The sequence below is a fragment of the Mustela lutreola genome, chromosome 7, assembly GCF_030435805.1.
Source record: "Mustela lutreola isolate mMusLut2 chromosome 7, mMusLut2.pri, whole genome shotgun sequence".
NCBI classification, from domain to species: Eukaryota; Metazoa; Chordata; class Mammalia; order Carnivora; family Mustelidae; genus Mustela; species Mustela lutreola.
In genome coordinates, this window is record NC_081296.1 from 107,497,368 (window position 1) to 107,523,649 (window position 26,282).

Here is a 26,282-nt window from a genome sequence, read left to right on the forward strand (position 1 = left end):
CCACTAAGCCACCCAGGCGCCCCATCAGGGTCTGATTTTTAATGACTGCCAACCTCATGGTGTTGTTTAACATGTTCTTTGTCTTCTATTTCCTGTAATTTTTTAGTGAGATATAGGGGCTTGATCACATTCAAGTTCTACTGTTTGACAAGACTACTACTTCATTAGTGCATACAATGTGGTCATCTCTTTTTGGTGACACTAGCAGTTATGATGATCATTATTTACATTGATTAATTTATTAAGATTGCATCACTCCTTATTTGTTTATAAAGCTTATACTTCTAGAAAGAGAAATTTTCTCACCTCAAATATTTGGCTGCTTTGTAGTACAACCCAATAGTTTATGAACTGAGAAAAGGAGGGTGAGTGGTTAATTCTTTCCTTTTATTAACAATTTTTTTAAAAGATTTTATTTATTTATATTACACATAGAGATCACAAGTAGGCAGAGAGGCAGGCGGCGGCGGGGGGTGGGGGGAGCAAGCTCCCCGCTGAGCAGAGAGCCCGATGCAGGGCTCAATCCCAGTACTCTGAAATCAGGACCTGAGCTGAATGAAGGCAGAGGCTTAACTCACTGAGCCACCCAGGTGTCCCTGTTCTGTTACTCTTGATTGATTTTTTAAAAAACTATGTCAGACAAACTTGCATTCCTGGGATAAATTCCACTTGGTCATAGTGTATAATCTTTACATGCTGCTGGATTCAGTTCGCTGAGGATTTTTGTGTCCATAAGGAAAATTGATTTGTATTCATAAGAGATACTGGTCTATAGGGGTTTTTGTTTGTTTGTTTGTTTCTCCTTATGGTAGCATTTTTTTTTTTTTGAAGGAAGCTTTTTTTTTTATTATTAATTCAAATGCTTTATTTTCTAAATGGTCAATGTAGATTATCTATATCTTCTTACTGATCATCAAATCAGTTTGATAGCAGGTATCTTTCTTGGAATTTGTCCATTTCATCTAGGCTATCTAATTTGTTGGCACAGCATTATACATAGTAATCCCTTATAATCCTTTTGATTTCTGTAAGGTCAGTAATTATGTCCCCTCTTTCATTCCTGATTTTAATAAACTGAATTCTCTCTTTTTTTCTTGGTCAGTCTAGCTGCAGGTTTCTTAGTTTTACCAATCTTTTCAAAGAGCCACCTCATTGCTTTACAACTGTATAGTTCCCATCATATAAACAGCCATAGTTTATCAACCAGTCTCCTACTGATGCACATTTGGGTAATTTCCCATTACACGTAATGCTGCAAAGATTAGCTTTGGGCATACATCTTTAAAAAATATTTTTGCTGGTATTATTCTTGATCCAGAAGTTAAGTTTGCTGGATCGAAAAATAAATGCATATATAATTTTGACAGACATTCCCTCATTCTCTCTTCTTCATTGCAGTTTACCAGCAGTTTGAGAATGCCTATCACCTATAGTCTGGCTAAAGGAGAATACTGTCAAATTTTGATTTTTGCTCATCTCATGTCAATAAATGGCATCTTAGTGCAATTTTAATTTACATTTGATGAGCAAGGTTTGAGCCTTTCCTTTTCTGGGAATTAGCTGTTCACCTCTTTAGGTCATTTTCCTAAAAGGTAGCCAGATATTTTTTCTTTATTTTTCGAAGTTCCCTATATACTAAGGATATTAATTGTTTATCTGTGATATAAGCTGCACATAGTTTCTCTCAGTTTGTCTTATTTTATGTTTTCGTCAACATAGCTTTTTTGGGGAAAATATTTATCAATATTTTTCCTTATTGTTTCTGGATCAAGTCATAGGATAGTTTTCTCTATTCCTAAAGTGTAAAAGAATTCAAACTCTCCTCAATTCCACCTTTTAAATGCATAGTACTTGTATGACTTCATTTCTTACATTTAAATGTGATCCAATAAAAATTTATCTGAGTGTGAGAAAAGGACCCAATTTTATTATTTTTTTCCTACGGTTATCTAGCTATCCTACTACTATTTGTTTAAAAAGTCTATCTCCATTTCTAATATACTTTAAAAGGCATTATTTACAATATGATTACATTTTATTGATTATATAGCCCCAAAGTTGCCTTTAAAAATGTCTAAATACATTGTAGGTTGCCAAAAGGAAAATCTGCTTCCTTTAACAATACTGAAAATAAATGATAGCCAAAACTTCAGACTTGAAGGCATGACCTCTTTCATTACCCAGAGTCTAAAAGTTCCTTTTTTGTTTTATTTCTTTTACAGCAGATAGTCCAATAAGTGTTATAAATGCATTTTTAAGTTTCTTTGCCATCTTTTCAAATGTTTAGTTTTAACAGTATGAGAATGTATAAGACCATATTTTAAGATTTTTAATATTACTCTACTCACATATTTATGTTTGATGACTGTATAGTTCTTACGTATTTCATTTTGACATAATAATTAGAATTATCTGATCAAATATGTCAAAACTGATAGAGTTGAGGAACCCTGACTGAGCTATAAACTCAGGAAAACACTTCATTTTCATATAATACTGTCCTTTTCTCTAGTAAACTTCCACAGTCCTGCACTCCACAGGATCATTATCCTACTTCTCAAATAGTCACACATGTAGATAATGATTAGGCAAGCAGGTATATCTTTTAAATCGCTTGGTTGTAATTAACTGGAATGACTCAAAAAAAGGAAAGAAAAAAAGATGAAAAAAGATTGTAGGGAATGGAGGAAGGGGAAAAGGAGAAGGAAAGAAGAGAAAGAAGAGAGCTGTGTAGGAGGGAGGAAGGGAGAGAGAAAGACTGGTCATGTCCCCAGATTTGCCTTACTAAAAATGGTAGAACATTTCCAAAATGTATAGGTCTTGACTACATGAGAAACACTGAGACTAATGGAGGGTGGAGGAAAAAACAAAACAGGAATGTAATATAAGCTATGAAGACTGACAGAAGTTAGGGTGGCTTGGCAGTATCTGACAAAGTTTTTAAAAGCTGAACTGTATTTTTACGTTGATCAACATCAGTTGACATTAAGAGGTGTTACAATAAAAGGTGAAACAAAACTCAACATAGCACTATTATAGAGATGTTGATGAGGACAAAGCTCCTGGTATCCCACAGTATGTGCTCTAAAGGACTTAAGAAACACATTTACTTGAAGCCTCAGAACCAGATCAAGTGTGCTCTGAACCAACAACTGTTTGTTTTCATCACATAAATATGATTAGATTTTTTTTTTTTTAAATTTCAAGTAGGCTCCATGCCCAACATGAGGCTTGAACTCATAACCCTGAGATCAAGAGATGCATGCTCTACAGACTGAGCCAGGCAGAAAGCCCTGATTAGATTTTTCTTAATAATGGCTGCTAGGTTAGAGCCAAATTTGTGGTGGAAACTTTTTTTTTAAAAGATTTTATTTATTTATCTGACAGATCACAAGTAGGCAGAGCAGCAGGCAGGAGATCATGACCTGAGCTGAAGGCAGAGGCTTAACCCACTGAGCCACCCAGGCGCTCCTGTGGTGGAATCTTTAACCCTAACATTTCTCTTCAACACAGTCCTTAACATTTTTCATCACACACAAACATCCTCCACCCCCATAACATGTTGGACTTTTTAGAATAAAGATGAATATAAATAAATTAATGGGGTAAATAATATACCTGGCATGTTGGTAAAATATCCACTGTTGTGTAAAATTTAGAGTTTGGTTTCCCCCGGTAGTAATTAAATGGCCAGGTTAAACTGCTGATGGGCAATTTAAATGATTCTTAGTTTTTTTCATAATTATGCAACTTCACAATTATTCTCAGTTTCTGCAGTTCAAACAGTAAGATAAAAACTGAAAACAGCCTTTTTCTTTGCTTTCAACCTTAGTTTAATGTAAATTAGTAAGTTAAAAACACTTTCTTGTCCTTCATCTTCTCCATGCTGTGGAAGAAAAAGAATTCAAATATCATCGTTATTACCATTGTCTGGACACAATCACTCTCAAAATTTGGTCCAGAAATTCCATCCATAAAGTAAGAGATATTAGAGTAGCTGGCACTGAAGAAACAGGTGGTGGAATGATTACACTCTGTTATACCCCAGACAAAAGTTTGGATTCTAGACTAGAGGGAGAATGTATTCATCAAAGAACTCACATGGCTGTATTTTTGATAATTCTTCCTTGGTCCATTTTCTGCCCAATGCCATGCACGACAAATACAATATGGGTTGTCTGTGATGGCTTGTCTTCTAATGTGGCTTCTTCTACATAACCTCTATGAAGTCTGGTCCCACTACTTGATGCTGTAGAAAAATTGTGGTTCTAAGTTTACTATTTATTCCAGATATAGCATTTTGACAATATATTGAAAGAAATAATAAAGTAAAAGGAATATTAAGAAAAAATTTCACTGGAGTGGGTGGGGATGAAATTTGTAAGAAGATGTATCTTGACTGGCTCAGATATAATGGACATGATGCCAAAGCCAGAAACAACAGGAAAAAAGAAAAGGAAGGAGGGAACGAAAGAACACACAAAAAATTTTTTTAAATTTCTCTATCAAAAAAATACCATGAAGCAAAGATAAAAGGTGAATGACAGACTGGGAAAAATTTTGCAGTATATGTGCAAAACTAGTTAATTACTAAGGTACAAAAGAGAGTTTACTAACCAAAAAGTGAAAAGACAACCATTCAAATAGCAAAATGGGCAAAACATACAAGGTAATTCACAAAACAAATACAAATGACTAGTAAACATAAAGAAGATATTCAAGCACATCTGTTACCAAAGAAGTCACAACAAAAGATGGAATAGCAAAAAAGATTAATATCAGACTTAACAAAAATTTCTGAAAAATGTATTAGTAATGCTCTCACATCTTTCTCAGGTACCATTTCCTCTTTTCTTCCCTTTAGTCATACTTCTTGAAAAAGTTGTCTCATCTCACTGCCTCCATTCTTCACCTACCTAAACTTCAACCCACACCAATCTGTCTTCTGCCCTCTCAATCTATCCAAATCACCAATGACTTCCATTTCACTAAATCCAACATAAAATTTTAGTTTTCACCTTCAATTGCCATGTTTTACTTCACATCACTGCCTGAGGTTTGATTGCTGCTGTGTTTCTAGACGTATAAAAGATATTTATTTATTTATTTATTTTTAAGATTTTTATTAATTTATTTGACAGACAGAAATCACAAGTAGGCAGAGAGGCAGGCAGAGAGAGAGAGAGGAGAAAGCAGGCTCCCCGCTGAGCAGAGAGCCCGATGTGGGGCTTGATCTCAGGACCCTGGAATCATGACCTGAGCCGAAGGCAGAGGCCTTAACCCACTGAGCCACCCAGGCACCCCTACAAGATATTTATTAATCTTGTCAGATCATTCTAACTATATTACCACTGATGAATACATGTGAACTCAATCGCCTTAATAAAAGTTTCATTTAACGGGGCAGTAACTGTCATTAAATTTAAGGCATTTTTAAAATATACTAAAAATAGAATATAAATAGTCTATTTTGAATGTAAGAGAAAGAGATTCTTTCAAAATTTTGACAAATTGTAGTAATATTTAACAATTACCTTTAGAAAATCCCAGTTTTTGGGTCACTGTCCTTGCAATTTTAGATGTTGTTGCATCACTATAAAGATACACTTCATCCATACTGTGCCAGTCCACGTGATTTCGACTCAACTTGAAACTATGAACAGCTGTTGCAAAAAGGAAAATTAATGTTAAGGTTGCTCATTTGTGTGAAGAATTATAATACACAGATTTTTGAATCAGTATTTTAACTCTGTTTAATAAAAAACTGTTTTGCTGAAAACACATATTGATGTGAAGCAAGTAATGGACAGGGACTTTATTTTATAAATGATAAACCATGCTATAGGGAATATCAACTTGTTTCAACGACATGGAATAACTGGCTTAACCACCATAATTTTAATGTGTAACATGTAGTCAATATGTTGTGATTATTAGAGAACTGCTTTCCCACGTGATATGCCCATTTCTTAGGTCTAAGGGATAATATATACCTTCATGAACGTCCTCAATATCTTTGACACAGAAACTCAAGTTTTCTTTCTTCTACAGATTTTATTTTTGGATCTGTGAAAATTTCACTCAGTGCAAGACAAAACAAGACTAGAGGAGAACAATTATCTTTAACTGGGATGAGAACAACCTAATTGATTAGAATATAGGATAGTTCTGAAATGGATATAAAAACCAATTATCACTGGATATTGCTTACCATAACAGAAATCCAAAGCTGAAAGATGTTTTAATAAGATATCAAAAAAATACTGAAGAAGTATTTTCTACTATGATGTTCAAATCAGTATGGTTATTGCATTTCTATAACTAAGGTATGCCTGGTGAAAATAAGCTCTAAGGAAAAAAATAAACAAACCTTTGTGCTCAAGGAATACATAAGTTCTCTGTGGCAGCTACAATGTCTTGTACCACATTTTGTACCACTGGCACCAGCGTCCTAGCACAGTGCCTGACATGTGTCACAAATTCAGTAATGTTTGTGGAAGCAGTGGATTAAGAACTGTCATAACATATTCATGCATTCGTAACTTGATAATTATACTCAGATGGCTTTAAACTTTCCTTTCTGTATCTCTGGTATAGAGGTGAGAAAAATCCACATACCCATCTTCAGAAAACTAAGCACCTTAAAATTGCTATCCCTGATTTATTTAAAAAAAAAAAAAACAAAAACAAAAAAACCTTTTTAAGCAACCCAAAGGTACAAGAGATTCAGTGACTTCCCACAAAGCTGATTACCAGCAGAGTCTAACTACTCTGATTTGAAGATGAGTTGAAAATAACCTGAAGTTTAAATATGAAAGGTTATATAGCCGTGATCAAGATCTAAGATCGTAAGTCATTTTTATGAAAACCTAGTCCCTACTAAAAACACATAGAAAAGTAAATCATTTCAGGGAAATTATTCTTAGTTATGTGATAAATGTAATTTCAAAAATCTATGAAAAACCAATTTATATTTCACTTATCTGTCAGGATGTATTTTACTAACATTGAATACAGACCTAGATGCAATTAATGTAACAAACATTAATAATGTTCAATCAAAAAAAAAAAAAACCCCAAAACCAGTAACAATGTACAAACTCAGCTTTTCTTATAAAAGAGCTTTTTGTAAATTAGAAAAATCTTTTGCAAGAGTTTAATAATTATTTACTTTTCTATGTCTGATCCAAACCACTATTTTATTAAAGCATTTTTATCTAAAGTTTCTAAGCTACATCTTTGTTAAAATAGTTTTGAGTCACATATGCTTAAAACATTGAAACTATAGGACGAAGATATTGAGAATAGTGTTGAAGCCAACAAAATTTTGTTCCTTCTCAAAATCATCCACAAACCGCCTTAAAGTAAAACCTCTTAGTATTGGGTGAATATCCCTTTACTGGACTACACACATTATTTAGAAATGTTTATGTTGCTTATAATTAGGTAACTCTAAGCAAAATAGCACAATGGACACATTTCTAAAAAACTAAAAACTTCTATGCTTTAAATGCTGAATACTATAAGCCAGGGAGAAATAACTACATGGAGAAATAAAACTACAATTACTGTACCTTGAGAACGCTTTCGTTTAAGACCTGCCGCATCTGTACTCTCCTTATATCCTCTCCATTTGAACAGAGAAGGGAGGGAGAAGGGAGGGAGGTGGTAGACAACTAAGAAAGCAAAAACACTGAGCTTCAAAGTAAATTTTAAATGAGGTTTGCCATTTTGCCTTTTTGTTTTATTAACTTTAAAAGATGAGTTGTATTTGACAAACATTATTCTAAATGCTTTATTTATATAACTTCTAATTAAAAACCAGTAAAGCAAAACATTAGGTTAATAATGTTTATCAAATAGATGCTCTACTTTTATTGAAAGAAAAAAAGGCAAATGATACCTAAAATTTATCAGTTAAAGACAACTATGTGATCATCATATTTAATGCCTTTACACAGATAGAATAAAAAATAGGTCTGGTATTTTTGTATGCATAAGGGATATATAAACCCATCTTCACAATACTAAGGTTATTTACTTTCACCAAATTAGCTGATAGCTGGTGTCCAAATTAAGAAGGCAATAAGTAACATTTTAGACATTTAATGCAGTTTTCCTGAGAAAATATCACAATATACATTCCACTAGATGCCTTCTATTACTGAAGTATATAATGGAAGCTTCCCACAGAAACAAAATACTCTTTTCACAACTCTGTTCAAGCTGTGAAAAGAATTTTAAAATGAAACTTTTGCCAAAATAAATAAAATTGGAAACTTTTTAACTGGTTAGTGATAAAATAATGAACATTAGTAATAAATGATGAAAAAAGTCACTAGAAAAATGCATGCTATGACATCTTTAAACATGAAACAGACAACATAAAACCAGACATAAACTTGATTTTTGGCAAATCAGTAGACAACCTTGAAGTCAACATTTTCCCTGTTGAACATTGCTAGTTACATATCAGTAAATTTCTTTACATTTTAAATAAGCATTTAAAAAAAATCCACTTGAAATTGAACCTTATAAGTTTTTTTTCTTTTCCTCCTCCTCCTCTTCTTCTTCTTCTTTGTTTTTAAATAAAGCAGTTTCTTAACAGTTCAGGAAATGAACCACAGAACCTTTATGACTTCGTTCAAATTTATGTTCTAAAACATTTGCCTTTTCATCCTCACTCCCTTCTACAATAATGTGACATTCAAAGGTTAAATACTGCTCAAATATGGGTATATTTAATTCCTGTTGAGCAGTATTAGATACATTTAAAAAATCTGTTGTATGTATAGATGAAGCATATTCAAAGATTTGTGCAATAAAGGTAACTGAGAAATGTTCACAAGGCACTTAATAATTACAACTATCTGTAATTAGATAGCGACAAACTAGAATTTAAAAGCTGGGTGGTAACATTAAGATTATAAAAACATTTCATTGTTACAGAGAGGTAGAAAATGACAACTGAAGCAATTTTCTTCACTGAAAAAGTTTCTTTTCAAAGGTGCCTTCTGGTTAGTTATTGAGGAGTAGAAGTACCACTTGCAGGAAACATTTTTAAACAAAAAAATTCATTAGGAAAAAGCTAAATATCAAAGTAGATCAAATTGGCATAAATTTGAGACTTTACTATTCAAAGAAACAAAATCTAGGTTTTATATATCCACTAGTAAAACTAACATGAACCAAATCTATATTTATCAAAAGAAAACTAAAATAATAAAAAAAAAAGACATTAGTAAAAATGTATGCTGTGACATTTGGTAAGCATGGAACAGCCAACATAAAGCCAGACATAGACTTGATATTTGGCAAATCAGCAGATAACCCTGAAATCAACATTTTCCCTATTAAATATTCCTGGTTATAAACCAATATAAAATGTCTTTACATTTTAAATAAGCAATTATTTATAAATCCACTTGAAATACATAGGGACCTTTGACTATACTTCAAAATTATATAAACACTTTCAGAAAGCTACTCAAGATATAAAAAAGAAGGGCTTTTCTTTCAAAAGGAACTGTATGATTTAGGGATTAAAAAAGACAAATATCCCAACTTACTAAAAATAGAAAAGCATATTTGTTTAAAACATTTTCTTTTTTTAAAAGATTTTATTTATTTATTTATTTATTTATTTGACAGAGAGAGAGAGAGAGAGAGAGCACAAATAGGCAGAGTGGAAGGCAGAGAGAGAGAGGGAGAAGCAGGCTCCCCACTGAGCGACTTAATTCCAGGACCTTGGGATCATGACCTGAGCTGAAGGCAGGTGCTTAACTGACTGAGCCACCCAGACGCCCCTATTTAAAATAGTTTCACAAAATCAAATAGGCAAGGTTCTTTATACCTTCCTCTCAAATCAAATTCTTCTTATTTTCACTTGAAAGTCACTTGCTCTATTTGTCACAATATCTCACAGCATAGTTAGAAAGCTTAATGTTTTTCAACCCAAAGGACAGAATTAGTGGTAGTACCGTGAGCACAAGAGAGACAGAAAGTATTACTATCAATTCAACAGGGATCCCCATTAAATGAAATTCACATGCTAAAAAGCATTAGTGAATTTTTCCCCCTAAAATGTGAAGTTTTAGTTAGGAATTTTTATGTTAGCAAACATATGTATAAACTCAAAATGTTAACTTATTAAATGCTAACATTTAATTAAAATGTTATTTTATATACCAAAGCCTTACATAGCAATGAAGATTTAAGGCATTAAAACATTTCTAATAAACTTCCATAGTAATTCTTCTCCTCTTAAAGGGATTTTCTTCATTATATAATTCTGAAAGCAAAAGAGTATCAAAAAAGGGGGTTGCTGATGACATACTAATTCCCAGAATAGAACAACTCAATGACTTTTTCCTTTTTAAAAGCTGGTAACCTGGATAATCTCAACTTTAGGGAAAGCAGTTTTGACATCTCAAACATGCCAACTGTAATGACAAAACCCCTAGCCACCTTCTTGGAGCTCAGAGAAATTAAGTTAGGTAAATTTATAAAAAGTAATAACTAAAAAGCTAGAAGAGGAGAATCCTCTTAGTCACCAAAGAGGGAGGAAAAGAAAAGCTGGTTAGAAAGGATTAGCTCCCCTACTCCTCTTGCCTTTTTGACTTTTGCAGTTCTGTATTCAGAATTTGGGATATTCTTGCCCAGCAAAAGTGATAGGAATATACACTTTACATGCCAAATTGTTAAATGTTTTAAGTCCTTCAAGATACGCCAACACCGGGGCGCCTGGGTGGCTCAGTGGGTTAAGCCGCTTCCCTCAGCTCAGGTCATGATCTCAGGATCCTGGGATCGAGTCCCGCATCCAGCTCTCTGCTCAGCAGGGAGCCTGCTTCCTCCTCTCTCTCTGCCTGCCTCTCTGCCTACTTGTGATCTCTCTGTCAAATAAATAAATAAAATCTTAAAAAAAAAAAGAAAAGATACGCCAACACCTGTGATGTCACAGTATCCTAAAATATCTTGAACAGTAGCCTATCTATGACTTTATATTGATAGTGTGACTCTCAGATAGCATATAGTTAGATTTCACATTCTTAATCTGTTAATCTCTGCCTTTTAATTGGAGCATTAGTACTTACATTTACTGTAATTATTAACATGGGTGAATTTAGGCCTACCATTTCACATTTATTTTCTCTCTGTTCCATTTGTATTTTGTTTCTTGTTTCTCCTTCCTGATTTCTTTTGGGTTAATTAAAAATTTTCACTATTTTATTTTAATGCCCCAACTGGACTTTTTTTCTTTCATAACCTTGACATTTAAAAAAAAATCATCTTTATTGAGGTACAATTGACAATAGTGTAAGATATTTAATGTGTACATCACAGTGAATTGGTATACATTTTGAAAGTGTTCCTCTTATCTAGTTATAATTAGACCCCTCAACAATTTGAAGAGCTCTGATCAGTTATTTTGTAGAATGTCCCTCAATTTGAGTTTATCTGATGTTTTCTCATGATTGGATTGATGTTATACATTTTTTGGGTGGGGTGAAGTACAGGACTAACCCATTTAAAAATTTTAATCTTTTTAAAACTGATTATTGCTTGGATCAATAAAGTGAGTCAAACACTACTCTGGTACTATATTCAGGTATTTTCAAAATTACTTATTTGAAGTGCTGATTTTATTTGTAGAATTCATCCCCAGTGAAACTCTAGACTTCCATTTGTTAGGCTGCTAAGGTGGGGTGGGAAGAGAATCAATTTTTATTGCAACTCTATGAGAAAATAAAATTTCAAGTATCTAAATCACAAAAAGTCATGACATTTTTATGGGTTATCTTTATGTATGCTAAAAAAGTTATGCTAAACTTTCAATCTATTCACTGCTCACTTTGAGATTAGTAGGAAAATTAACAAGGAGAAAATATTTTAAAAAGCCAATTTATTTGTGGCATTAGCTACCCTAACCAAAACACAGATAAGGTCAGAAAGAAAAGAAATTATTTTAATGTCCTTCAAGGCAAGAGCTCTGTTTAGTTTCTTAGAAATTCCAGAGGGAAAATAATTCCACAGAGCACTTAAGAGTTCCTGGATATAGTATTTTAAAATGTTTTTAATTATTAAGTGGGATTTTTCCAGAAAGTCTTATTTTAAAAACTTCATGGCACTGTGATCTCCAACTCCCTGTATTCCAACTCTGTTTGCAGAATATCTAATTCTGTATTCACTGTTTACTGTGTTATATTATACTTAACTCTTTGTAACTACTCTCATCTTTGGGTTTGTCTTTCCCAAAACTTCATGATGTTCAAAACCCTGTATCTTTCACAAAAGTGCCTAGCATAGTACTATCTGCACATGGAAACATTGAAAACCTCCTAAAAATATGAAGAGTCAAGGCTTTCTCACATGTGCATGAGAAAATTTAGGTGCAAAAGATATTTTTACCCTAATGAATTAATGAGATATGAAATTTTAGAAGCTTGGAAGTAAGAAGCAAAATAAAAGATTATGTTTTTATCTTTGTAGATATGGTAAATTTGATTTTTTAACAATGGTGGCTTTTTAGACAGCAAATATTCTTAAGACAGGTGATAATTTTCAAGTACACTACAAAATTTCCCATAATCTTCAAAGTCAAATATCACATCTTAACACAGAAATGTATGTTTTACATAAAGCTGAATAAAAACTAAAATGGCTGTGAATTTATGACAACAGTATATATACCACATTGAACTTAAAATCTTTGTTAATAACAAAATATGCTGAAGCTTTACTTATATGCCACAGTGCATTTTAAAAAACCAATTTTTCTTCTAATGAAACTTAAAGAACCATCATTTTGAAAGATGACAAGGCAAAAATGTTCCAACAGTTTAAAAATTTTGTTGCTACTAATGAGAATTTTACCAAACTACATCCTTAAAGCTAGCAAAAAATATTACTATAATATCCTAAATTGATTCTCTAGAATCAACACAGACACTCTAGGCATACTAAAAGTCTACTCACACAAATATACTATGTTCTTTATTACACTTCTTTAAATGACTGGTACATTAAAATTAGGGTACTGTGAAGAAAATGGAAGTAACCTGCTATCCTTAACATTTTGACACGCAGTAGAAGTAAAAAAGACACACCAGATTCTAATTTTCATTGAAATAAAAATAAGATTCCAAATAGATGGGTCTAGAGATGAAACAGAGCTGGTAACTAACTTCTACTGACTAAATTAGTAAGAGGAAAAAGAATGTTTTGAATACAGTACAAGAAAGGGAAATAATTTACTTAGATTTTTATTTTTTATACTCCTCCTTTTTCTCCTCCAAGCTCTTGGGATTTTTTCCCCCTACTAATAGTAATGAATTCAGGTGGCTAAACTGGGTTTGTTAAGGTGAACTGCCATTTCTGAGGGAGGACTGAAGGAGAATTAATAGAAAGAAATCTAGAATTCAGCCTTATCCAGTAGCAATCTTATTTTGGTAGTGATCATGAGCCACAACTTTCCTCAGTTATGTAGACTTTTAATCAACTAGACACAGAAGATATGTTAATTTGGTGTGAACTAAGCTATATAGTTTCCTTGCTTGTGATGTGTGTGTATGTGTGTGTGTGTTCAGAGAGAAAAAATAAGAGAGAGACAACTTAGGATGTTTGATACTAACAATAAGAAAAAAAATTAGCCAATTTAAAGCTTACTGTTTTGCCATTATGTCATGTGAACAATTACTTTTTTTAAAATTAACATATAATGTATTATTTGCCCCAGGGGTACAGGTTTGTGACTCATCAGGCTTAAACATTTCACAGCACTAACCATAGCATATACTCTCCCCAGCCAACTATCCTTCCCCTACCCCACCTGCCAGCAACCCTCATTTTATTTAGTGAGATTAAGTCTCTGATGGTTTGTCTCCCTCCAGATCCCATCTTTCTTTCTTTCTTTCTTTTTTTTTTTTTTTTTTACTTCTAACCACTTAATTTTTTCAAGCTGCATTCTGTGAATTACTTGATCAACACTGAGTTTTTCTGCTTTAAAGATGTTTTATGAGAAGGGGGAAAAAACCCACTTAACCACTTAACTCATATTTTAATTCGCTAGTTTCAACAGGGCTTGCCAAGAAACCTCCCAAATAAAGGCAAGTATAGATGAAGAAATACTTTTTAGAAAAAAATATTTAGAAAAATCTACAAATTCTAATCTACCTATATTATACTCACCAGAATAGCTGATCCCACTGCCTGCAGTAAATGGAACAATAGAAGTATTTTTAACTTTACCACACATTTTGAATTTTACTCAAGATCAGACACATAATGAAACATGGCCATTTTGGCTATGATATAAATATTTTAAGGTATTGCAAACAAATGCAAATGCTGAGTAAGGGAATATAAAGAGTAGACTGCTTCAAAGTAAAAGTTGATGTGGTTATCAATATGGAAACAACCTAAAGGTACTCATTCAAAGGAAATGAAGGTTTTTTGTTTTTTTTTTTTTTAAACTTCAGGAAAAGAACTGACGTTAAAATATTAATAAAACTGCCCTTTTGATATAATGACAGATTTTTTTGTAGATTCAATTTTTACTGGTAATTACAAACTACTGAAAAGGACTAATTCACAGAACCTTTAACAATTTGTACAATAGTAAGTCATGTTAGTGTCATGCCAATGAACACATATATTAAGTAAAATAAACACAGTTTGAAATTCATAGCAGTATTAAATTCTAAAATAATCAAATGTTTAAATCTGGAATTTTAGAAATTCTAACACTCATGAATTACCATGCAAAATTAAGAACTACTCTAAACTTTATCAAGAACTTACTTGGTTTACAACATATTAATTGTATTAATTGGTCTTACCATCTTTTCCATCTATGGATTTTGACACTTCAATATCAAAATTTTCCTGCATCTGCTGACCTCTAAAACAGCTGAGATGTTCTTGCTCAATTAAATTACTTTCTTTTTCTTCTAGAGGCTGCCAAGTACCATCAATAAACCATTGTCCACGCATTACTGGAATTTTATCTGCCTCTGAAAAGAGAAAACACAGAATTATACATTTTAGGATCCAAGGGTCCCAGAGAGAGACATAGTAACTATAATTTTTATATTTTGTTACTACTGTGACAAAAACTTCCATGGCTCAGCAGACTCATTTAGTTTTAAATTTTAGATTTTAAGGCACAGTGCATATTTTTTACAGTATTTTATTTATATTGGATATTATGCAAAAATTATTTTGGCATTAGAAAGGTAGATGAGCTGTTATCCTTATAACTGAGGCCCAAGTAACCCAAATTAGTAGATGATGGGGTTAAGACAAGTTCATGCAAGATGCTGGTAATAGTTCCAATGTTTAAGAAAATACTGATATACGTTCCCAGAAGTATTTCAGAACTAGAGTGTGTGGTAGTAGTGTGTTCTACTTTTTTAGAGTTGCCTTGAAGGTTATAGATTCCCAGTTAGAATAGAGGAATAGCTGATATATTTAATTATGTAAATTCCTTACCCATTTTAGAAAAAAATTGAGTAGAAAGTTTTCTTAAATAACTGTAAACATTCCTTTGATTAAATACTGTTCCTAGAAGCACCTGAATGGCTCAGCCCTTAAGTGTCTGCCTTTAGCTCAGGTCATGATCCCAGAGTCCTGGGATTGAGCCCCGCATCAGGCTCTCTGCTCTGCGGGAAGCCTGCTTCTCCCTTTCCCACTCCCCCTGCTTATGTTCCCTCTCTTGCTATGTCTCTGTCAAATAAATAAATAAAATCTTTAAAACAATAAATTAATTAAAAAATAAAGATTTAAATGCTGTTTCTATAAGCCTAATACTTTCCTTCCTTCCAAACTTCCCCCCCTTCCCTTTCTTCCTTTCCTTCCAGGCCCAGTGTGGAGGCCAATGCAGGACTTGAACTCAGGTCTCAGATCCGAGATCTGAGATCAAGAGTTGGGACACTTAACTGACTAAGCCACCAAGGCACCCCTATTTATTTATTTTTTAAAAATAAACCAGAACTGTTAGTTATGTTATTTTGAATCCTTTAAGATTTGTAAAGAAATAAAGTAAAAATAAAATGGAAATAACAAACCTAAAAATAAAAAGCAAAATAAAACAAATGAACTTAATTATGTAGAGATTTGGTAGTTTAATCATATACAGAAAAATTATTTCAACTGGGTTTAAAACACAGTAATTTTTACATATATGTATTAGGATATATCCTGTGAACAAAAAGAACTACAGATACATCTTAAGCCTAAATTTTGTTTCCTTGAGTTGTTCAAAATGTTATTCTAGCTTTCCTTGCTATATTATTCTTGAGAAGTCTGATGTAAGTCTAATTTTTTTTTTTTAATTTTTAAGTAAAGTGATCCCCTGCTCACTCTACCCCAGATAATAGAAAAAAAACTGCCTTTAAAGTCTAATAGTTTCTGACTCAGAGTTCTTTGTTCAGGATCAATCAATCTTGGTGGGCCCTTTTAATACATAGATCTCAATTTTTCTCTTGTTTCTGAAAAGTTCCCTTGGATTATGGTTTAGTCTTTAGTTCGGCTCCAGTGATTTCTCCCCTTCAGGGACTCTAATTGTAGATATGTTGGGTCTTCCTTTTTCTATATGGAATTTCACAGTTTCTCGAGCTTTTTATTTCTTTCTGCATTTTTTCCATTATTTTGTTTGTTTTCCTTCCTTTTATCAATCCCTCTTATGTCAATGCCCCTATTAGTATGTCCACAAGTTTGAGGAATTTTTTATTTGGCTGGAATATTTAATAGTTTCCTGAAACTTCTGGGGATGATGATGGAGTAGGAGGATCCTAAGCTCGCCTCATGCCAAGGATACAACTAGGTAACAACCACATCAGTGTAAATAACCCAGAAAACAATCTGGAGACACTCCACAGCTAAATGTAGACATGAGGGCACATCGAAGAGGGTAGGAAGGGTAGAGACTTGGTTGGGAACCAAACTGACTGGGAGACTGTCCACAGGAGGAAGTGATGCGGTAGGCACAGAAAGACAGAGGAGCAGACACCTCACCGGGCATGGGGAACCTGCACTGGGAAGAGGATCGTCATATTGTGCAGCTTTGAAAACCACAGGGTCCTAACATCTCAAGTTCTTACAATCAGTGGGGATTAAAAACTGGAACTTTAAAAAATTAGTGGGCCTGGCTCTGGAAGAGCCAGAGAGGGAGAGAATGGGAGTCCCTGGCTGAAAAGAGAGTATTAGAAAAAGCCCCACTGAGATACAGATTAGAAACAGCAGTTTAAAAAACACTTGGAGAAGATTCATTTATGAATCTCAGAATGTATGCTGGAGAGAGAGGGATTTTTAGAAGTCTTCTCCAAGAACAAAGGAGCTGGAGGGTGCCATTTGCCTCCCCATCTCCCCAGCCTAGAAACAAAGACATCTGGGAAAACCACTGGGAACTCTCCCCACCTACCTTGTTAACACAGCTCTTTCCTGTGGACCTGCCTCTTCCAACAAGCCCTCAGCAGGAGTCCATTCGAAGCAGTGCAAAAAGTGTGGCAGTGTGCAAGTAGCCCCAACAGAGGCTAGAACTGCTCCAAAGTAACCCCTGCCCCAGGGAGAGGGGAAGACAACCACACACACACACCAGTCGCACTGTAGCACCAGCAGTAGACAGAGGCCAGATGTGTGGTCTGACTGCAGGTCCCACCTACTAACAAAAGCTTCTTGGGGACAACAAAGAGAAAATATCCAGCAGTTCAGTGATTCTGCATCTCTGACAAAATCCTGGTCTGACTCCACTCAAGGTCAAAGCAGCCCCAGATTGGCCCATTAACAACACAAGGGCCTAACCTTGCCTGCAAGAGGCAAATGGAGTCACTGCAGATGACTGGACTAAATGCAATGTGGCTCACCACAATAGTAGGGTACACAAAACACACATAGGAGACACCTGAAGTGCTAGGTTCTGTTGAACAGGGGACTCTGCACTGCAGGGCACTAAAGGAATCTTCATCTTAAGGCCACTACTGTCAGGAGCAGGAGATGTAGCTGATTTATCTAACACACAGAAACAGAGAGACAAAATGAGGATATAGAAATATGTCCCAAATAAAGAATAGGACAAAACACAACAAGAGAGCTAAATGAAATGGAGATAGTAATATGCCTGCTAGAGAATTTTAAGTAATGGTCATAAAGATAGTCAATGGACTTCAAAAAAGAGTTGAGAACCTCAGTGAGAACAACAGCAAAGAGAAAAATATAGAAAGGGTCAGAGATGAACTCAATAATTGAAATAAAAAATACACTAGAGGGAATAAACAGTACAGTAAAGGGAAGAACAATGGATTGGCAATCTGGAGGACAGAGTAATGAAAAACAATCAAGCTGAACAGGAGAAAGAAAAAAGAAAAAGAAAAAATAAAAATAGATTAAGGATCCTCAATAATACCATTAAGTGTAATAACATTCAAATATAGGGATCCCAGAAGGATAAGATAGAGAAAAAGGGACAAAGAATGTATCTGAAGAAATAATAGTGGAAAACTTCTTGAATCTGGGGAAGGAAACAGAAACTCAGATATAGGAAGTACAGAAAACCCCCAACCCAAGGAGGTCCACACCAAGACACATAGTAATCATAATGGCAAAGTAGAGTGATAAGAGAGAATTTTAAAAGCAGTAAGAGAAAAGAAAATATATAATAATCTTAAAAGGTAACTATAGTTACTGCACCTTTACAAATAAAGAGGTTAAGTCTCAGTGAAACTAAATAACTTGCCCAAAGGCACATAGCTAAATAATATGAGAAGCAGGATTCCTGCCGAACTTTGACTCCAATGTTCATCTAGGCTTCTACTCTACAACACAACCTTCTCAAGAAAGAAAAATCCTTTTTAGCCTTCTCCCCAAGAAATACAGACTATTTAGCTGTGTTGGTAATTTGAAAACAAGTAATTTGGGAGATTTTATATTGACAGTCTATTATGAGACTTACAAACCAGAGCCGACCATGCCTCCCCATAAAAACCAGAGTGAAACAGAAAAACAAATTTATAGCAAACATCTGTACTTTGAACTCTTTTCCTCTCTTTAGCCTAATAAATCTAAACAAATACTCTTCTGATAGATGTTTTTGGAGTTTTACCCAAGCTTCAAATCCTACAAGTAAGCTATCAAATATCATCTTTCCGGTTCAGTCCTCTATCTTGTCCAAATATTCAACTGCTAACTAAATGTCTCCTAGCAGATACATCACAATGACAAGAATCCCAAGTAGCCATGGAACATACTAGATTCCTGGAAAACAAAACGGAACACAAACCTGTTACTCGACTTGTATTCTGTCGCAGTAAATGGTGTGCTGACAGCATTGAACCAGTCACCCAAGACGCCTCCTCCTCTAGTGCTTCTCATAACCAGACGTTAATCAGTCTTTATACAATCTCCTAAATCACCTTCAAATTCATCGCATACTCATTGGGTCTACAGTCTAAGGTCACATTCTTATCATTTCTACCTGTTTTATTTCAGGAACTTCTTTTCTAAATGTAGTATCCCTAACTTCATCTCTCATCAAATGCCTGCTCACACATCTGTGTAAGTAGATGTGTTCATGCACACACATAGATGAATCCCCCTAACTTACTCTCTTCTTTTTAGAGAAAGATTCAATCCTTCTTTTACAGAGTTTCCAGAGAACCTTTGTAAAATACCACAAATCATGTTATTCTAATACTTCAAATTCTTTTATTTATTTATTTATTTATTTATTTATTTATTTGACAGAGAGAGATCACAAGTAGGCAGAGAGGCAGGCAGAGAGAGGAGAGGAGGAAGCAGGCTCCCTGCTGAGCAGAGAGCCCGATGTGGGACTCGATCCCAGGACCCTGAGATCATGACCTGAGCCGAAGGCAGCGGCTTAACCCACTGAGCCACCCAGGCGCCCCACTAATACTTCAAATTCTTTAATGGCTCCTCACTCCCTACTAAATGAACTCTGAGCTTCTTAGAATTAATTATAAGCTCATGATCTTTCTTTCACTACCTCTTCACATAACTGATGTTGTGTTAGGTACTTATTCATCTACATAATATCTGAATGTCTACCATGAATCAGGCTCTGGATGATACGTAAGATAATGCTGATGGTCGCTGTGCAGTCCATGTCAACAAGGACAGTTCTTTGAATGTGTGATGTTGAGTTGTATTTTCTGTATCAGGCATGTGCTGTTCTTTCTACCTGGATTCTCTTCCCCATATTCTTCATTTAGCTAACTTTCATCCTTCTCTCCTTTAGGAATCCTTTGGTGACCTGCCCTTCTCTCTGATTTCACTGAATAAACTCTGCACATCTGTCAGTGTTTATGTTACTTAGTCTTCCTCACTTCCATTGGATACTTGGATGTAGGTACTATGTCGTAGGAGCCTCCAAAACCTAAAAGAGGAGAGCACCTATGATAAAGTAGGATTTCAATAAAAGTATGTTGAATGTTGCTGAACAAGACATACTTCATTCAGTTTATCCTATCACCTGGCAAATGTGGTAGACTGAGCACTTTTATTATTACTCCCAATTGGGCTTTCCTCAGTTTGAGTGGTACTTGCCAACCTCTTTAAGTTGGTCTATACTGCGGTCAGCCATTAACATTCTATTTTCTGATAATTATGTGATTCAGAGGAAAGAGTCTGACCATTTTCCCAGAGTAAAAGAACAGGTTATTTTGGTGTGTGTGTGGACATTTTGTTGAAGAATGACATACATATAGAAAGGTGTGCTGATCTTGTGCATACAGCTCAATGGTTTTTTACAAGTTAGTGACACCCAGATCAAGAAAGAAAACATTATTAACATTTCAGAAGCCCCCTCATGCATCTCCTTCCAGGTGCTACCCCTTACCAACAGTAAACATAATTTTTACCTCTAGCACCACAGATTATTTTTGCTTTTTGGTAGTTCATATAGTAGAATCATGTAGTATGTATTCTTCTATGACTTTTTTTTTTTGGCTCAGCATTAAGTTACTGAGAGCCAGCCACAAAGATGGCATTATTTGCATGGTTCAAGTACTTGCCAAGTGATAGCAAGTGGGCATTACATAGCTGTGACCTATGTTCTGAGGCTATCATCTTCTACTATTAAAATAATTCCAAATAGCATAGAGACATCTGCCAAAAAATCCCTAATTATATGCTTTAAAAGATATTAAATCATCAATTCATTAATGGATCTCCATAGGGAGCAAGCTCTAATGTAAGGAAACTCCCCTAAACAGGCCTTTAGCCATATAAATGAAGCACCCTCAGTTTTGAGCTAGAGAGGACTATTCCTGCCTCTCTAATATGGACATACTTTCACCCTGCCTGAGGCTCAGAATACCCCATGCCAGGCTGCCCTCATGGCTGGAAGCCCTCCTAACCTGGCTTATGCTCTGATTTCCCACAATAAGCCATGATCCCTTGTGGCTACCCTCCTCACCCCCATCCAGTTGGTCTCCAATATCCCATGCTGGGCTGCATCTCATGTGGACATCTCTTTACTCAGCTTGGGCTCTGACCTCCAAAGCCCAGCTGTCAGTATTGCTCAGGAACAGGAAAAGAGAGAAGGGCTAGTGTACTAGTTTTCAACCTGGGACAATCTCTCCACCAGGAGACATCCGACAATGTTTTGTTGATAATTTTTGTTGTTGATTGTTAAAGATTTTATTTATTTGTCAGAGAAAGAGAGAGAGCACAAGCAGAGGAAGTGACAGGCACAGGGAGAAGCAGGCAGAAGCAGGCTCCCTGCTGAGCAAGGAGCCTGATGCATTACTTGATCCCATCACCCTGGGATCATGACCTAAGGCAGATGCTTAACTGACTGAGCCACCCAGGTATCCTCACATTTGGCAATGTTTGAAGACATTTTTGATTGTCACAGCTTGGGGGTGGGACAGTGTTGCTGGTATCTAGGCCAAAGATGTTGCTAAACATCTTGTACAGAACAGTTCCCCTGACCTCACACCACCATGCCCAGAAATAATAAATCATCTGCCCAAAATGTCAACAAGTGCTGAGACAAACTCTGGGCTAGCAGCACCTTTTAAAACCTAAAACATGGGTATCTTCTTACACAGCAATTCTAGAAATATGCTTTATGGAATAAACTCTTGCAAAAATGTCCGAAGATAAAAATGTTTACCTCAATATTGTTATAAATGAAAACAAAAGAATAAAAACAAACAAAATGACCCAAATTTCTACCAACAGAGGACCAGACATACAAATGTTGCTTGGCACACAGTAGGTATGAAAAATATTAAGTAAATAAAAATATGAATGAATGGATAATATAGCCATAGTGAAATAATGTTCAGAAAAAGTAGGTCTACATTTAATGACATGGAATAAGGTCTACAATAAAAATTTAAAAATTAAATCATAGATATATAAAAGTAATGTAATCCTGTTTCTGTAAGATATATATATTAGTATCTATACTACAAATAAGTGGAGAAAAATACACTAAGCTGTTATTAACAGATATCTCTGGGAGATAGAACTGTAAGGAAATTTTTATTTCTACATAATAAATGTCAAATTGCTTGGTATTTTTATAATATAAATGTTTTAGTTTTATATTCAGTTAATGATGAATATAATGATGGTTAATCTTATATGTATCAAGTTAAATGGGCCACAGGGTACCCAGATATTTGGTCAAACATTCTGGGTGTTTGTGTTTTTGGATAGATTAACATGTATACTAATAGACTGAGTAAAGCAGATTGCCCTCCATAATGTGGGGTGGGCCTCATCCAATTAGTTGAAGGCCTGAATAAACAAAAAGCTGACCCTCCCTCATATAAGAGGGAATTCTGTCTGTTGGCCTTTAAACTGGAACAGCAAGCTTTTCCCTCTTGATGGCCTCTGAACAGAGACACTGGCTCTGCCAACTACCCAGCCTCCCTCCCTAATTATGTGAGTCAAATCTTTATTATCTCTTCATCTCTGCAGAACTCTAATATATTCAGGAAAAGTAAAGATCACATATTTTGGAAGAAACTCCAAGATGCCCATACTATATCTACTCTCTCCCTATTCCTTATAACAGAATACTAATTTATTCAGGGCAGCAGTATGCAGTTAAAAGATTTTCTAGTCTTCTTGTGCAGCTAGGTTCCATCATGTGGCTGAATTTTAGTAAAAATTTTAGTAAAAAAAATACTGCAAATTACTGGTAATAGAGTTCTTTTACCTTTACCTCTTTCTTTACTGCCACCTGTATGTCTTGAGCTCCTGAAGATCTCAAGTCACCTACAATAAAACTGTGATTTGTAATATTAAAAAAAAGAAACCCACAAGCTAAAGACAGAGTCATTTACACCAGCCCAAGTCACCAAACTGAGGCTTAATACCTAATTAAACTGAAGTTCCAATCTTTCCCCTAGAAATATAGTCTTGTCAGAAATTTCCTCATCAGAAAACAAATATAATCTATCACTTGGGTCCATTCCATCCCCCAAAGGAAGATGAGGTAATCCACCTACCTAGTAAGACCCTCTGCCCTTTCCCCTAAGGGAAGATGCCTAAGCCTGAAACAATTCTTTGCTTAATAACTTCTTGACCCACTCTCCTTCCTATAAAACCTTCCATTCAGCACAACTCCTGGGATACTGTCTGATTCATGAACTGCTTAATAAAACCAGTTATATCTTCAAATTCAATCTGCTGAATTTTGTTTTTTTTTAACAATAATAAAAAGATATTTGGTCTCTGTCCTTGTTTCTGGCACAGAATTCCTAAAATCCTTGGAATTTCTTGAGATGAGAAAGATAAAGCTATCTTTTATTATGACAACAAGGTGAATTTTGGAACACCTGTAGCTCATCTAAGGATAGGGGCTGGTCACTAGAGGAACCAACCATGTAATTAGAGGGTTGGAATGTTCAGTCTCACTCCCTCACCTCCTTTGAGAGGAGAGGGGCTGAAGGTTGAATCGATCACCAATGGCCACTGATTTAATCAGCCATACCCATGTAAAAAGTAAACCTAAAAACCCAAAATGGATAGAGTCTGGAGAGCTTCTGGATTGGTGAACACGTGGAACTGTAGTAAGAATGGAGCACTAAGAGAGCATAGAAACTCTCTACCCCTTTTCCCACATGACTTGCCCTAAGAATCTTTTCATTTGGTTGTTCCTAAGTTACGTAGTTTGTAATAAACCAGTAATCCAGAAAGTGGAATGTTTCTCTCAGTTCTGTGAGCTGCTCTAGCAAATTAATCAAACCCAAGCAGGGGGTTGTGGAAACCTCTGATTAACAATAGCTGGTCAGTAAGAAGTAAAAGTAACAATCTGGGCTTATGACTAGCTTCTGAGGGTAAGGGGTGAGGGAGGACTTAGCCCTTAACCTGTAGGATCTGATGCTATCTCTGGGGAGACAGTGTCAGAACTGTTTAACTATAGAACAACTACAGCTGGTATCCCTAGAGAACTGCTTGGTCACCACAGTCCCACACAGTCCCACACAGTCCCACACTCATACACATGGAATTGGCTAAAAGAACCTAAAGACTTACATAAGACAGAATGCTGAATAACAGAAAGAACCTCCGTCCCTTGTTACAGGGCCACATCGCCCTGAATGCTAGATATCCACACTTCTTTTAAGTGGAAAGAAATACAACTTTTTGTGTTTAAGCCACTGGTATTTTAGCTTCTTAAGACCACACATAGTACAATCTCATGGTGATATGGCCTTGCACAGTTATATATGTTTAAGATGTCACCTTACTTTGTAGTTACAGCATGGTGAAATGGATACATCTGTTAAACAACAGACTATGTAGCTAGGCACCAGAGAAAAACTTTTCACAGGGATAACGCATGTAAAGAATATGTTGGAACTAGATAAAGTATTACTTTTTTCATTTATGACAACACTCACTGAAAGTCATTGTAAACTTAATATAATTAAAACTAATACTTATAATTACGACCTGCCTATCAGAAAATAAGTAAGTCATTATCCTAATTGTAACTCTTAGGCAAAAAAGAAAAGCCTTTACTGGAATCATATTCATTGCAGCATTATTTATAATAGCCTAGATATGGAAGATGTGGAAACAACCTAAGTGACCACTGATGGATAAACGGTATGCATATACACACATACACACACACACAAAATGGAGTATTATTCAATAAAAAAGAATGAAACTTTGCCATTTGGGTCAACATGGGTGTAGCTTGAAAGCATTATGCTAAGTGAAATAAGTCAGAGAGAGAAAGAAATACTATATGATCTCACTTATATGTGGAATTAAAACAAAAACAAAAGAAGCTCACATACAGAGAACAGATTGGTGGTTGCCAGGGATGGGGAGTGGGCAAAACGGATGAAGGCAGATCTAAAGGTACGAACTTCTAGTTATAAAATAAATCATGAGGATGCAATGTACAGTACGATGACTGTAGTTAATAATATTGTGTTCATACCTTGTTTTATCGTGCTTCGCAGATACTACTTTTTTTTTTTTTTTTTTTTTTTTTTTTTTTTACAAATTGAAGATCTGTGGCAACCCTACATCGAGCAAGTCTTCTGGTGCTATCTTTCCAACTGCGTTTGTTCACTTTGTGTCTCTGTGTGACACTCTGGTAATTCTGGCATTATTTCAAACTTTCTCATTATTATTATATTTGTTATGGTGATCTGTGAACAGTGATCTTTCATATTACTGTTGTAATTGTTTTTGGACACCATGAACTACACCCACACAAGATGGCAAACTTATATGTGTTCTGACTGCTCCACAGACTGCCTCTCTCCTTCTCCTCAGGTCTCCCTATTCCCTGAGATAAAATAATATTGGAATCAGGGAAATTAAGAGCCCTACAATGGCTTCTAAGAGCTCAAGTGAAAGGAAGAGTCACATGTCTCTCACTTTAAATCAAAACCTAGAAATAATTAAGCCTAGTGAGGAAGGCATATTGAAAGCTGAGACAGGCCAAAAGCTAAGCCTCCTGTGCCAGAGTTAACCAGCTTGTGAATGCAAAGAAAAGTTCCTGAAGGAAATTAAAAGTGCTAGTCCAGTGACCATATGAATGATGAGAAGGCAAAACAGCCTCATTGGTGATATGAACAAAATCTTAGTGTTTTAGATAAAAGATCAAACCGGCTGCAATATTCCCTTAAGCCAAAGCCTAATCCCAAGGAAGACCCTCACTCTTCTATTCTAAGAGGGCTGAGAAAGGTGAGGAAGCTGCAGAAAAGTCTGAAGCCAGCAGAGGTTGGTTCATGAGGTTTAGGGAGAGAAGCTGTCTCCTTAGCCTCAAAGTAAAAGTGAAGTAGCAA

The 26,282-nt window shown here is 35.1% G+C and overlaps 1 protein-coding gene across 6 annotated transcripts in view; it reads right to left on the bottom strand.

The window, feature by feature from the left end:
- The window catches only part of DDHD1 (DDHD domain containing 1), an 82,151-nt gene that overhangs the window by 35,942 nt on the left and 19,927 nt on the right, over positions 1-26,282 (bottom strand). For 2 of the 6 annotated variants that reach the window (XM_059182126.1, XM_059182124.1), the window contains exons 2-5: positions 14,838-15,011; positions 7,575-7,676; positions 5,535-5,663; positions 4,102-4,249 (exon numbers count right to left, since the gene is read on the bottom strand). In XM_059182126.1, the coding sequence (XP_059038109.1) occupies positions 4,102-4,249; positions 5,535-5,663; positions 7,575-7,676; positions 14,838-15,011 (553 nt within the window). Of the gene's footprint in view, positions 1-4,101; positions 4,250-5,534; positions 5,664-7,574; positions 7,677-14,187; positions 14,209-14,837; positions 15,012-26,282 lie in introns of all 6 variants that reach the window. The other 4 variants (XM_059182128.1, XM_059182125.1, XM_059182129.1 and 1 more) reach the window with 2 other exon arrangements.